Source organism: Rhinatrema bivittatum, chromosome 1 (assembly GCF_901001135.1).
Source record: "Rhinatrema bivittatum chromosome 1, aRhiBiv1.1, whole genome shotgun sequence".
Lineage (NCBI taxonomy): Eukaryota > Metazoa > Chordata > Amphibia > Gymnophiona > Rhinatrematidae > Rhinatrema > Rhinatrema bivittatum.
This window is the reverse complement of record NC_042615.1, coordinates 282,648,580-282,664,159: the sequence shown is the minus strand read 5'-3', so window position 1 is coordinate 282,664,159 and position 15,580 is coordinate 282,648,580. Positions and strand designations below refer to the sequence as shown.

At 42.6% G+C, this 15,580-nt stretch overlaps 1 protein-coding gene across 1 annotated transcript in view; it reads right to left on the bottom strand.

The window, feature by feature from the left end:
* LOC115087992 (dedicator of cytokinesis protein 2-like) overlaps positions 1–15,580 on the bottom strand; it is a 1,829,205-nt gene that overhangs the window by 1,681,224 nt on the left and 132,401 nt on the right. Inside the window, exons 3-4 of the mRNA XM_029595813.1 lie at positions 14,879–14,919; positions 8,094–8,149 (exon numbers count right to left, since the gene is read on the bottom strand). Coding sequence (XP_029451673.1) covers positions 8,094–8,149; positions 14,879–14,919 — 97 coding nt within the window. The remainder of the gene's footprint in view (positions 1–8,093; positions 8,150–14,878; positions 14,920–15,580) is intronic.

The window sequence follows — 15,580 nt, the reverse complement described above, 5'->3', positions numbered from 1 at the left end:
CCATACTGGGTCAGACCAAGGGTCCATCAAGCCCAGCATTCTGTTTCCAACAGTGGCCAATCCAGGCCATAAGAACCTGGCAAGTACCCAAAAACTAAGTCTATTCCATGTAACCATTGCTAATGGCAGTGGCTATTCTCTTAGGGGCGGCTTTTAAAACGAGCGCGAATAGCCTACTTTTGTTTGCGCTCCAGGCGCAAACAAAAGTACGCTGGATTTTAGTAGATACGCGCGGAGCCGCGCGTATCCGCTAAAATCCTGGATCGGCGCGCGCAAGGCTATCGATTTCGTATAGCCGGCATGCGCCGAGCCGCGCAGCCTACCCCCGTTCCCTCCAAGGCCGCTCCGAAATCGGAGCGGCCTCGGAGGGAACTTTCCTTTGCCCTCCCCTCACCTTCCCCTCCCTTCCCCTACCTAACCCACCCGCCCGGCTCTGTCTAAACCCCCCCCTTACCTTTGTCGGGGGATTTACGCCTCCCAGAGGGAGGCGTAAATCCCCGCGCGTCAGCAGGCCTCCTGCGCGCCGGGATGCGACCTGGGGGCGGGTCCGGAGGGCGCGGCCACGCCCCCGGGCTGCCCCGGGCCGTAGCCACGCCCCCGGAACGCTCCCGACACGCCCCGAAAACGCCGCGCGGTTCGGGCCCGCCCCCCGACACGCCCCCTCCGAAAACCCCGGGACTTACGCGAGTCCCGGGGCTCTGCGCGCGCCGGTAGGCCTATGTAAAATAGGCTTCCCGGCGTGCAGGGCCCTGCTCGCGTAAATCCGCCCGGTTTTGGGTGGATTTACGCGAGCAGGGCTCTGAAAATCCGCCCCTAAGTGAACTTAATAGCAGGTAATGGACTTCTCCTCCAAGAACTTATCCAATCCTTTTTTAAACACAGCTATACTAACTGCACGAACCACATTCTCTGGCAACAAATTCCAGAGTTTAATTGTGCGTTGAGTAAAAAAGAACTTTCTCCAATTAGTTTTAAATGTGCCCCATGCTAACTTCATGGAGTGCCCCCTAGTCTTTCTACTATCCGAAAGAGTAAATAACCGATTCACATCTACCCGTTCTAGACCTCTCATGATTTTAAACACCTCTATCATATCCCCCCTCAGTCGTCTCTTCTCCAAGCTGAAAAGTCCTAACCTCTTTAGTCTTTCCTCATAGGGGAGTTGATCCATTCCCCTTATCATTTTGGTAGCCTTTCTCTGTACCTTCTCAATCGTAATTATATCTTTTTTGAGATGCGGCGACCAGTATTGTACACAGTATTCAAGGTGCGGTCTCACCATGGAGCGATACAGAGGCATTATGACATTTTCCGTTTTATTCATCATTCCTTTTCTAATAATTCCCAACATTCTGTTTGCTTTTTTGACTGCCGCAGCACACTGCACTGACAATTTCAATGTGTTATCCACTATGACACCTTGATCTCTTTCTTGGGTTGTAGCACCTAATATGGAACCCAACATTGTGTAATTATAGCATGGGTTATTTTTCCCTATATGCATCACCTTGCACTTATCCACATTAAATTTCATCTGCCGTTTGGATGCCCAATTTTCCAGTCTCACAAGGTCTTCCTGCAATTTATCACAATCTGCTTGTGATTTAACTACTCTGAACAATTTTGTGTCATCTGCAAATTTGATTATCTCACTCGTCGTATTTCTTTCCAGATCATTTATAAATATATTGAACAGTAAGGGTCCCAATACAGATCCCTGAGGCACTCCACTGTCCACTCCCTTCCACTGAGATACAAACTTTCCGCTGAAAGGACTGCTCACTGCAGCCAGGGCTGACCTTAGGTCACTGTTTCCCAATCCTCTCCTGAAGATCTAACTCCTTTTCCGTTTTAATGAAAGTATGAATGCTGTTGACACATAGTTAAGGGAGAACTATTTAATTTTGTACAAAAAATAAAGACTGAAGTGCTACAAGTGGGATCTGATTTAGAGCAGTATCAAATCCAAATTGAGGGAGCTAACTTTAAGATAGTCAAGATAGTTTAAGATAGTTAAGGTGCTGCCATGCTGCTGAATATCCCCGTTAAGGTAGCCAGATAGCTATATCTGGCTAATTTAGCCGCTCTGTGGCTGAATATCAGCCCCTGTAAACTTACAAAATTAATGAATGCCACCCAAAGGAAATTATAGGTGGGAATGAAAAGGTCCTCTGATCCTGGCTAGACCCTTTAAGACTTATGATAGAGCAGCGTCAGTGCTGTGACTCCTTCTTCTGAGCTCTCAGTGTTATAATACTCCTTGCTGCCATGGAGTGGCTTCTAGTGCTCTCTTTCTTATCTTCAGGCTCCTCTCCTCCCTGCTCCCTCCTCGTCTGACCCTTCTGATTTGACCTTCCTTTTTTCTAAGCTTCTTTGGGCACCGTTGGCTTGGACATTGCTCAGCCCCTTCCTCTTTCTCAGTTCTGTCCCTGGAACACACTTTTTTCTCTAAATTGTTCTTTTTAACTTCTGCAACTTTATTTGCAGATATTTGTCTTCTGTTTCTGGGGCTATGTTTGTTGTCCTGCCTTACTTGGGCTATTCACTCTGCCAGTTTACTTCACGGGAAACACAGACTTTGTCACAGCGAGTCATTTTTAACTTGATCTTTTTTTGTTGCTTCCATTGACTGGGATTACTTAATTTTTTCAGATAGCAAACTGGTACTACTATGTTCTTTGAAAATAAAAATGAATTTTTACCTAAATACATTACACATGCAAAATGCAACTATACCCCTGATATCAGGAAATAGCCGGAGAGAACACATCAACCCTGTGCTGACTGAACTACACTGGCTAACTGTTCACTATTGTATTCTAGTCAAAATTACAATGATGGCTCACAAATTACTGAGGCTGGATTCACTGCCTTGGGCTAATGCTCTGCTATGAGTCTCCAATTCAACGCGATTAATTAGATTCTCACAGAGAGGACTCCTTGACATTCTGTCTGTTAGATAAGCTCGAACAGCAGAGACCAGAGTATCCGTCTTTTCAGTGGCAGCTAACACTATTTGGAGCTCACTTTCTGAAGCATTGAGCTTGATGGACCGCTCAAAGACTTTTAAGCCAATGCTAAAAACATTTTTGTTTAAAAAAGCCTATGGCTGAGTATTCTGAACTGTGATATATATCTACTAATTTGTTTGTCTCAGGATTTTGGATTATTGTCTTTTCCCTTTTTTTTGGTGATTTCGTTGTTTTTATTATATGAATATTACTTTGTAAAGCACTTAGGAATCCATAAGTGATAAATAAATAAATACTAAGCTATTTAAAAAAATAAATACTGCAATTACATAAATAACAACACAGGTGATATATGGTTACTTCAGCAACTGTATAATAAATTAGTTTCTTACTTACCAAAAAAGGAAAAACCAAATACAACTATATTCTACGTGCTCACATTCCCCACAAAGTGTATAAATTTTTAGTAAAAATGGACAAGAAGAGCCAACTCTTCTTGTCCATGGGATATTCAAAATGAAAAATGCCTTAAAAAAACACAACATATAAAAATTGAATATATAAAAAATATAAAAAAAACTTGGACATTAGTAAGAAATTTGGTAAAGACCTAGTTTGACCGTAAATGATGAGAAGTCCGGACGGCTCCCTTTAAACAACTAGGGGTGTGCGTCGCCAGGCTTGCCGATATGGTCAATTTACTAAAAATGTATACACTTTGTGGGGAATGTGAGCACGTAGAATATAGTTGTATTTGGTTTTTCCTTTTTTGGTAAGTGAGTACATTGGATGGAAAAACAGTAGCTCTTGTATTAATTCTAATAAATTAGTTTGCCATAAGTGGCTGGCTGCTTTTCTAACTGGGGTGTATAGAGGATGGGGATGGAAGTAGAAGTGGAAGGAGTCAGACAGGGAGAGTGGCAGGCCTTCCATCAGCTCTTTGGAGTTAAGTGGGGAAGGAGGTAGACCATACCAAGAGGCTTTAATCACCTAAAGGAAAATGTTACATTCCTGGATATAATTTAACAGATACATTAAAATAATTTTATTTATTTTGCTTTTCAGCACTTCAAAGCAGATTACGTTCCGGTACTGTGGTTATTTCTCTGTCCCCAGAGGACTTACAATCTAACAGGCTTATACAGTAAAGTCCACGGGAGAGCAGGCGAATGCATGTTGAGGGCGCTATTAGATGCCACGGGTTGGATGCGCGTTTTCCTCCCCTTACTGAATAAGGGGTAAGGAAAAACGCGCGTCCAAGGCCAGGCTAACAGTGCACTCCGTTGGAGCGCACTGTACTGTATAGGCCTGTAAGTTTGTATCTGAGGCAATGGACAGTGAAGTGACTTGCCTAAGGACACAAAGAGCGGCAGGGGGGTTTGAACACTGGTCTGCCTGGTTCAAATGCCACTACTCTAAGCACTAGGCTACTCCTCCAAGCTATCATTGCTTCATAGGGATGTGTCAAAGCAAAAATTTCATTTTGGTACATTTATTAATTTTGTAGGTAGCAATTATTTACTTGGTTTGCTTCAAATAAAAGACATTTCATTTGTTTGTTTTATTTGTTAATTCCTTTCCCATTAAAGTCAATGGGGGAAGCAATGCAGCCTATTTTGGGTTCCCAATTTGGGGTTTTCTAATAATTTCTAATGAAACGTGTAGTAGTCATCATGAGAAGGGTGAAGGCCACGCCAACACTCCAAGACTGTCATCATGGCACCAAAAGTAGTATAAGTAGCTCAAGAACCTGTAATGGGGCAAAACAGCATCAGCAGTGGCAGGAGTTCTCCAAAGCACCGTAGAAGGAGAGAAGTAGCAGGCAGAGTGGCCAGAACACCTCAAGACTTCAAAAGAGGGGCAAAGGGCAGCAACAGCAGTAGCATGAAATCTACAAGGCATCACAAGAGGGGAAAAGCAGCACCATGTGTGGCACGAGCAGTTCAAGGCACCATGAAGGGAGAATGAAGCACCAAAAGTGGTACCAACAGAGGGTCAAAGAGCAGCAAGACAGAAAAACCATAAATAGCACAAAACAACCACTCACAGTGGCAAGAACACCCCAAGGCTTCAAATGAAGTGCACAGAGCACCAAACAAATTGGTACAAAGCCTTAGGTAGGGAGAAGCCAGAGTAAATTCCTGGAGAAGGGCTGCTATCAATTCCATACAGCATCATTACAGGAATGAGCTGGCCCTTCAGACTTGGAGTTGTATTCCTATTTGTTGTGGTATAATCTCAGCATCTGCTTCCTCCACCTCCTCACTGAAGGCTAAGATGCTACCAAATAAAGGCCCCAAATTCTCCTTAGCCACTAGCTGTTCAGTATCCTGTGAGTCAGGGAATCCAGAGTATGATTTTTCTTCTGAATCATTTTTTTTGAAAGATTGACTTTATTAACTGAGGAGCAGTAATCAAGGAGGAGAGTGATGCTGGTTTTTGGTGTTTCATTTCTGCTGCCCCTCACCTTGTTGCTGCCCTGCTAATGCCAACCTCTGATAACTATTTTGCCTTTTGCCCCTGCTCCAAAAAAAGGAGGGAGTGAAAAAAAGCAGTGTTGGTACATGCTTTCCCAATTTTAATTTCTTACGACTTGAGTTGGCTTCTGGCTTTTTAAGACTAAAAAAGTCTCTTTTAAGTTTAGGGGCAGGATGCACTTTTTCCTCACTGCTACTTCTGCTTGTGTTTCTGACAGGCTGGGCTTGCTCTGCAGGAACACCCAGAACTCTGTCCCTGCCATTCTTCTGCTCACTGCCATTCCCTCTTCTCCCCATTGATCACAGTGGCATTATGGCTACTGGGATTTTTTATTGCAGTTGCAGTGGCTATTGGGGTTTTTAATGTCATAATATAGTTTATTGATGTACTGAACCACTCAACAATACTTCTGTAAAATTGATTGTGTCACACGTACTAAATCAAGACTGTGTTCACTTTAGTGCTTAACAAGTACCTCCAAGCAGAGTGAGAAGCTTACCAGTGGCACAAACTCAATCTCTTATATCTGGCTATGGCTATCGACAGTGTGTGTGTGTCTCTCTCATCCTCCCACTCCCACTGTGTATGTGCACTGCTGAATGACTTCTTGTGGACACAGACACAAAAAAACTGTCAAAGAGAGGAAGCAGACAAGGCTGGCAAGATTGTGCTTCTGTTCTTTCTCTACAGTCTACACTATAAGAAGTGTTGTTTCTTCAGTGCTTCTCTGTCTCATCTACTGCTCTGCTCCAGGGAATATACAGAATGCAGCGCCTCTGTCTCTCTCTCACAATGACAGCAATGTGACTGCAGCAGTGAAGATAACAAAAAATCCTTTGTCAATGCCAAAATTCTTCTCTCTCTTTGTTCAAACCTTTTCTTTCACTCTAACAGGGCTTCCAAAAAAACAAACTTTCCCTTTGAAATCCAAAAGGAAAAATGAAGTTTTTTGCCTATGTAAAGATCTTTCAGTGGAAGAACATCAGCTTCACCTGATCCAGGTATCAGCTGTAGGTTAGTTTAAAAAAAAAAAAGCTTCACTTTAATTTGTCCTCCATCCTGTCTACCTACCTACTTTTTATTTTTCTTGTATTTTCTGCTAAAGGTGAGGCTATCAGTCTTCTTTATCCATTTCTCTCCTGTTTATCTGTAATATCCATAGAACTCTCTCATTTTTTCTGTTTATTCAATATGTAACCACTCCAACTCTGCGGCCATCTCTACCATTGTGGAGAAATAATTTTTCCTGAGCCATGGGCTAGGAGCAAGATAAAGTTTAAGGCAAAACTGGGCCAAAGACACTAAAAATCACACTGTCCAGGCTATAATTTTTTGCTCCAGAAAACCATTCAGAACTCTTATCCAGTACAGCAATGAAAGTTTAAGCAAAAAAAAAAAACAAACTGTTAAGAAGGGAAAACTTCAAAAAAAAAAAAATCACAGTCCACTTTTCTCACAAATAATTCTTATTTGATCTATTTTTCTCACTCCAGACCCTGTTGGAATCTAGGCTCAACCCTGCTCAGTCTATTTTAACAAATGCATTTATCAAAGTTCAGCTCTCACAAAATCTACATGGATGGCTGCAAGACAACTTATCCAATCTTCTCTAGATGAATACAGTTTCCCAGCCCTGCTGAAAGACTCCAAACAGGTAGAGGTCTTCTGGTCCTGCTGGCTCTCCGTACAGTTCCTTTGTACTTTGCAACAAACCATACTAGTTTCTTAAGTTCTCTTCTTACTTATCTCAGGCTTATTTATTTATTTATTAGTGCTTTTTTTATATACCACTCATCGTTTGGAACATCTGATCGGTTTACAGTAGAACAGCAATAATTCAGCAACAGGCTTTACATGGAACTTAGTGTATAACAAGATTGGCAGTAGGAATAAAGTAGGAGAACAACAAAAGCAAGGTAAACAAAAGCAAGTGGGAAATACAATTTCTAAAATATATACAAATAATTACAGCTGGCAAATGGCAAAGCATTGCATTGCAGTCTTAAATACAATTTGAGGGCGGTGAGAGGGGGGGAACAGGAGAGTTCCAAGCTTCCTGAGGGCTTGAAAGAAGCACCCCATCTGAAAACTTCTCTTCCCCTGCTATATACCCCTAGAGGAGGTAGCAGCTTCGGGGTCAATATTCAATGCCATTTAGACAGATAACTTGTGAGTTATCCATTTAAATAGCTAGTTTTGAATACTTCCCTTTCTCATCTGACTAAAACATAAGTCTGCATCCAGCTAAGATTTAGCAGAATATGAAAGGGGAGTGCTGGGGGACATTCCGGGGAGGAGCAGGATCAGACAAATTACTTAACCGGCTATCTCCAATATTAGGAGTTAGTTGGACAAGTTATCTTCCTAAATGTAGATGTGCCTGACAGCAGGTCTAAGGTTATCCGGGAACATGCTCTTTTAACAACAAAATCCTTCTTACTTAATACACATCTCAAATGATAAAAAGGACATCGATGCAAAAATAGAATTTTGAAGTTTTGTTGCTGATTATTCTTACCTTATTTCACAGAACATTAGTACTACAGCAACTTCATCAAATAAAAAAAGTGTTTCTCATTGCTATCCTTAACTCTTACCAGTATCATCAGATGTGTTAGTCTACAGGTCTTACACCATACCTACCCTTTCTTCTCCACGCGAGCATTCTTTAAGCAGATCACTGATGAAGGAAATATGCCCTATGGGAACAGAAAGAATTCATTAAAAAGAAGAGAAATAATGAAGGCAAGAAAGGTCAAGAGGAGAAGACCCAAAAGCTAAGGATTTAATGCTCTGCTGATTTCTGACTCACACACTTGCTTCTATGACTAAAGCAATCCTGGAGGCACAACTAACTGGTTTGGCTTTCTGGATGGCTACAATGAATATGCATAAAAAAGATTTGCATACTCTGGGTCTCCAATGTATGCAAATATTTCCCATCAATATTCAAGTCTATTCTGGTATATATGGCAATATATTCAGAGATAAAGGTCAATTTATCTCTGAACATATTGCCATTCACAAGAATAGAATAGAATATGCATGGGATATATTTACATATATTGGAGATCCAATGAATACAAATCTTTTTTATGCATATTCATTGTAACCATCCCGAAAACCAGACCAGTTAGATGTGCCTCCAGGATTTCCTTAGTCATAGAAGCAGGTCCACCAGCTATGAAAGGACTTCAGGCAGAAGTTTTAAGTAGATTTGCTATTCCTGCACTAAAAGAGCATAGCTTACAGTAGTTTATTATAAGGTTCATAGTTTGAGTTGCATGACCAGAATTGCAGTGTGGCTTCTCCTTAATTTCCCATTTTTGGAGGAGATGTGCACACTCCTCTTTAAGGAATATCAAAAACAAGGAGGTGCACTGTTTGGGACTTGAATGAGATGTCTGTTTTAGAGTTTTCCGTTGTTCCATTCTGCTCATTAGAGTTCTTCCGGATCTTAATGAGATTCTAGAAGATAAGCAGCACATTCCCAGAATGCATACTGGGATGTATGTGATTGGCAAGCACATTATTGAGGTCTTGGTTTATGGGTACATTGTCATTGTCAAGGAAATATATAAACTCCCATGCAGTTAGCATGTCTCTGCAAATATTTGATGGCAAAATGTTCACCAGAATAGGGAGTTATGGGACAAGTGTCAATTTCAATATTTCAGTTATGAATCATATCATGTTATTCAGTTATGCAACTAACAGTTTGTTGAGAATGACCAAGCAGACTGCAGCACAGTACTGCATCACTGAGCAAACCATTGAAAGAGCACTAGTTTCTGTAGCAGGTGGGGTTTCATTGTGAGGAGGCCTGTGTGGGACTCCCCAGTGTGTTTGGGACTTTACCTGTCCTCGCCTTCTTCTATTCCTCTCCTGTCCTGCATGGCACCTTGCAGTGCTTGTGCTGAGGGATCGGCCAAATGAATGTCCATTGCTGGACTGGCTTCAGTGTGGATCTGGGGCTGGAGGACTTCTGTGGGGCTTTGCATGGATTAGAAGATCTATAACACTGTATTTTGTTTTGGTCTGTTGTGATTTATTTTTAATATTACTGTTTTACTTGGATAGGTTTTATGTATTATAATAAATATTTTTTATTTGTATACCTCCCTGAATCTGACTAAATGAGCAGTATAAAAATGTAAGACATAATAACACAAATAAATAAAACTATTAATCTGGTCTTTATACAGATTTCTTTTATGTTGGGCTTAAATATCAGACTTCTATCCATGCAACCCCTAGGTATCTTATAGTTAGGTGAAAATGCACTGGGCTACCTCCAGTGGACATATCAAGGGTGATGTTTGCTATTTGATTCTTCAGGTGGAAAGCCTTATGGTGGCGTAATCAGTCTCTAAGTTTGGTGCTTTATCCTTCACTTTAGGGTGGTATGGGTCCTGGTTCAGTCTGGTTGGAGAGGAAGAATAATCTTCCGAGGCTCTCTGACATGTCTATCCATTCTTTACTCTTAATACTCACACTGAAGGTAGAAGACCTCCAACAGGTGCCAAGAGTTCAGAGAAGGAGCAATGAAGGCAATAAAAGCTATAGGAAAATCAGGAACAACACTGTATAGAGTCCAAGAATGGTGTTCAAATAAAATAGTCGCGTGTATGTCCCGGGGCTTGAAAAAAGGGGTGGGGAGTCGTCGGGGGCGGAGCGGGAGCGGGACCAAGGTCTCCGGCACAGTGGCTGTGCCAGGGGATTGCGCACCAGCACTCGGCCGGCACGCGCAACCTACGCCTGCCCGGAGGCAGGCACAACTTATTTAACAAAGGTCAGGGGGGGTTTAGATAAGGCTGTTGGCTGGTTAGGTAGGGGAAGGGAGGGGAAGGTGGGGAGGTGGAGAGAACGGGGAAAGCCATCAAGGATTCCCTAGGACTCGGCGCACGCAAGGTGCACAAGTGTGCACCCCCGTGCACGCGCCAACCCTGGATTTTATAACATGCGCGCGGCTGCGCGTGCATGTTATAAAATCGGGTGTAGATTTGTGCGTGCCAGATTGCACGCACAAATCTGCGCCCGGCGTAGATATTAAAATCCGGCCCAATATATATATATATATATATATATATATATATATATATATATAGGGGCGGATTTTAAAAGGGTTACGCGCGTATATTACATGCGTAACCGCAAATACCTGCTCCTGTGCACGCTGAGCCTATTTTGCATAGGCCCGGTGACGTGCACAAGCCCAGGGACGCGCGTATGTCACGGGGCTTGAAAAAAGGGGTGGGGAGTGGGTGGGGCTTGGCAGTACGGGGGCTGGGTGGGGAGGGACCAAGGCCTCCAGCACAGCGGCCGTGCCGGGGGATCGTTCGCCGGCACTTGGCTGGCGCGCACAACCTACGCCTGCCCAGAGGCAGGCGCAACTTATTTAACAAAGGTCAGGCGGGGTTTAGGTAGGGCTGAGGAGCAGGTTAGGTTAAGGAAGGGAGGGGAAGGTGGGGGGTGGGGTGGAGGGAATGGGGAAAGCCATCGGGACTCCCTTTGGGCTCGGCGTGCGCAAGGTGCACAAGTGTGCACCCCCCTTGCGTGCGCCGACCCCTGGATTTATAACATGCGTGCAGCTGCGCGCGCATGTTATAAAATTGGGCGTAGATATTAAAATCCGGGCCAATATATATATATAGGGATGGATTTTAAAAGGGTCACGCGCATATATCTACTCCTGCGCGCGCCAAGCCTATTTTGCATAGGCCCGGCGACACGTGCAAGCCCCAGGATGCGCGTATGTCCCGGGGCTTGAAAAAAGGGGTGGGGAGTGGGCGGGGTGGGGGCGGGACTGAGGCCTCCGGCACAGCGGCTGTGCTGGGGGATCACGTGAGGTGCACCTTATTTAAAAAAGGTCAGGGGGGGTTTAGATAGGGCTGGGGGGCGGGGAAGGGAGGGGAAGGTGGGGGGGGGGGGGCGGAGGGAACGGGGAAAGCCATCGGGGCTCCCCTAGGTCTCGGCGCGCACAAGTTGCACAAATGTGCACCCCCTTGCACGCGCCGACCCCGGATTTTATAACATGCGTGGATGTAGCCAGATGGTATTAAAGATTTTATTTTTTGTTTTTTTACTGGAGAGCCAACTTGCCAGGTGGCAGGGGGTGGGCAAGTGACAGCACAGACCCCCAGAGTATATTTTGGCATATTGGGAGGGAGGGTGTTTTGGGCCTATCCTGGTCCCATGCAAAGGGGCCTCCATTGTGTGTTTTCATCATTTCTGCAAGAAAAACTATTGCAGGGAAGCCATCATGATCTTTTCTCATTGGAAGAGCAAAATATTGCAGGAACTACCCCCGCCCCCCATAATAAAATATAGTGGCTTAGTAAATGACCCTCCTATGAAGTTGATATTCAGTGGGCTGGTAAACAAGAAACTTTCCTGGGTGACTTTACTTGGATATTCAGTGGAACAAAAGTCAAATTAGTATTCCAATGAAAATATCTGGCTAAAGTTAGACAGGAAATGTTACCCAAGTAACTTTCTGACAGCTATTTTCCTGGCCAGACTTTTCCAGCTAATTTTAGTTGAGTAACTCTGAATATCAGCACTCACCTGCTAAAGTTTAGACCTACCCCGGAACATCCACATTACCGCGACTTTTGTATGGGTAATGAATTAAGTGTACAAAATTTTGCCAAGGAACAGAAGAAAATATTTAAATCTCATGTCTTATCCAAGTAACTTAAAAAAGTTACCCAGACAAAGCCTTTGAATATCAACTTCTGCAGGTTCAGAATAGTCTACCCCATGGTATTCTGAGACTATTTACCTCACAGTTCCTATTGGAAAAAATCACACAAGAAATACTGCAGGGTTGTGAAGGAAGATGCCTGAAAACCCCCTTGAACAGTGTAAAGGATGAGACCCAGACACATGGTCCTGGTCCACCTTAAGACAAGGCATTCTGGGTACAGAGTGGTTCCCCAAAGCAATAATATAGCCTAGCCTCAGAGTAGAGCAAGACAGGCCTCAGAGACTCCAGGAGAAGGCAAATCCTGTAACATTTCTGTTCTAACTGTAAGAAGGGAAAGGCAACCCATTTAATATAGCTGGCCTGTTGTAATGAGAAGATTATGAATGTGGAAATGTTGTAACCTGAAGTGTGTTGCTGAAAGTAAGCAGACTGTTGGTATTTCCTGCACTGTAAATAAAGCACGTGGAGAAAAGTCTTGATCACTCATGTGTTGTGCCACAAGGGTACACTGTTTACTGATGTAAGAACAGAATTACTGGGCACTTGGATAAAAATGACTTAGTGGGGAAAATCTAGCTTGAATCAGATAAAGGGAAATCATGCCTTATTAATCTATTGGAATTTTTTAAAGGTGAAAATAAGCATGTGGATAAGGGTGAGCTAGTCGATAGATCTTGATTTTCAGAAAACATTAGCTTAAATCCTTCATGAGAGACTCCTGAGGAAATTAAAATGTCATGGTATAGGAAGCAATGTCATATTATGGATTGCTAATTGGATAGGAAACAAAGCTTATGACTAAATGGTCAATTTTCCAAATAGAGAAATTTGAATAGTGGAGTGCCCTAGGGATCCATAGTGGGAGTAATGCTGTTTAACATAGTCAATGATCCAGAAAAGGAAGCAATGAGAGAGGTGATCAAATTTGCAGTTGATACATATTAAATTTCATCTACCATTTAGATGGCTAGTTCTTCAGTCTCACAAAGCCTGATTATGTTTTAAGGGGGATGGAATCTTCAGAACTGGTTGAACCAGCTGCATTAGTGGTAAGAGACAGTTTTGTGGAAGTCATTTCAATGGAGCACGCAAAGGGTGAATTTAGCTCCTTATGAGAGAGAAATAAAGTTATGTTGATTCATAGTTATAGGATGCAGCTTTGTGCTTGAGTTCACTGAAAAACTTACTGTGTCCTAGTCTGATAGAAAGCAGCCTGGAACACTTCAAGATCACACACAGAAAAATACAAAGTACAAGATGGATACAAGCTTAGATGCGAAAGCAAATAAGTTGGCAGTTAGGGAGTTAAAATCTTGTCCGTGGTATTCAGGAAAGAGTAGTACTAGCAGCTTTGCTGGTGCTATGGGCTGGAAAACACCTGGCATCAGTCCAGATATAGTTTATAGATACATAATATACTTTTACAGGTCCTATGAAAAGTGTGCTTTTGGGGTACTCACATTCTTATCCATCTTGGTATTTGTTTTAAAGTAGTCTTTGCTTGCTATCTAAATTACTGTATGATTGCTTTTATTTACATAACATTAATGATACGAATACTGGTTTTGTTATTATTATGGGCGTCCAGGTTTAGGTTTAGAAAAAGTAAAAGGCTAGTAGTCTCACATGTGAGTGAGAATAATATACAAAATACAAGAAATCTACCATTTCATAGTTCTAAGACATGTAGTATTTTTTCTTATCAGTACATTTGGCAATACTTCAAGGAGAGCTAAGAGACAAAGAAAACTTTGCAGTACATATGCCAGCCACAGGAATAAGGCCCTAACCCATGGTAGGAAGGGCAGATTTCTGCTGAGAGCTGATCCAGACCACTTCAAGAAAACCATCTCGACAAAGATCTGGAATCTGTAGCGCTGTTCAGTCTCCAAAATGAAATCCTGCTTGTGAACCACCCTCTGGAAAGATCTAGAGGCACATATCCAGGAAAGTGGCAGCTTTTGCTAGGCCATTTGTATATACTTATCCTTTTTATCTGGGGGATAATTATTTACTCTTCTATTTGTGCTTGTATAACCTGTTTTTGTTTGTTATTGTCCCAGAAATTCTTATAAGTGCCTGTTTGTGCATATATTATACAGAAAAATATAGCTTTTCATATTTTCACATTAGCCATAGTCAGATGTCATTATGTTCTTAGTGTATATGTGTGATCCAGACTACACCACTATTCTACTACCCACTACACCAGCATAGTACTGGGTTGCTGCTTGCAGCTCTGTGTCTGCAGGGCTTCTGGATTCTCAGCTGACGGCTCCTGGAATGGTTGCTATTCCAACTATTTCCTCCATATTTTCTTCTGTTTTAGGTTCTTGCTCCTCCTCCTTTTCCTGTCAGCTCCAAGATGGGGAAATTCAGATTCACACTCCCTTTCTTCCCTCTGCAGTGGCTGCTAGTTATCCAGAGCTTTCTGGTCCATGTGTGAATCCTTCTCATGCAGTCTCAGCCCCATGTCCTCTTCTTTAGTATACACAGCGTTAACACATTTTTAGAGAGTGAGGAGTTTGGCCTATATTGTGCAAAATTTCTTACTTTACTACACCTTGGCACACTGACCCCTAGGTTAGGCAATTTCAGTCTTATAAAAGCTTGTTTAACTTTATATCAGTGAGGCACAATCATAGAACTCATAAGTGAAACTGCCAGCTTATAGTGGAGCTCCTACATATGTGTATCTATGGTTCTGAATAACCCTTACCTGACTGGATCTATTCTTCAGGGTGTACCCTCTGAACCAGCCTAGAAAGAAAGAATCAAAGTCAGATATGCAAGTGATCCCTATCATATCCATCTTAAGTGAATTGCAGTATTCTAGTATGCACTTTGGTCATGGAGAAAACTGAATTATTTGCAGGTAATGATACATTTCATTGGAGTAAAATCAGAATAAGCTACAACTTCTTGTCCATGAACTTGCAAAACCAACTAGGTCCCTTCTTCAGTTCTGAAAGGGCATTTATTTTTTCAAGTGTAAACCCTATTATCACCACCTTTCAGAGACTGCTGAGTACTGTCCAACTCCATGCAGCCTCTGGGATCCCACAGATTTGTGCTATGAGGGACAGGCTAATTCTCAGGGAGGCATCTTCAGCCCTGGGAAGCCACAAAGAGGTCTGGTTTTCAGGATCTCCATAATGAATATGCATGGGGTATATTTAAATTTACTGTCTCCATCGTATGCACACATAGCTAATGTATATTCATTGTGAAGATTCTGAAAATCAGGCCTTTCAGCGGCATTCCAGTAATAGAGTTGCTTACCCTTAAGCTCAGGGCTGGTGCAAGAGTATTTTGTGCCCTGGGCAAACCTTTGGTGGTTGTTACAGCACAGTGCACTTTTCTTTGGCATTATTCACTCTGGCAAAGCACTCCTCAGGGCCCCATGCTGGCAGAATTTTGC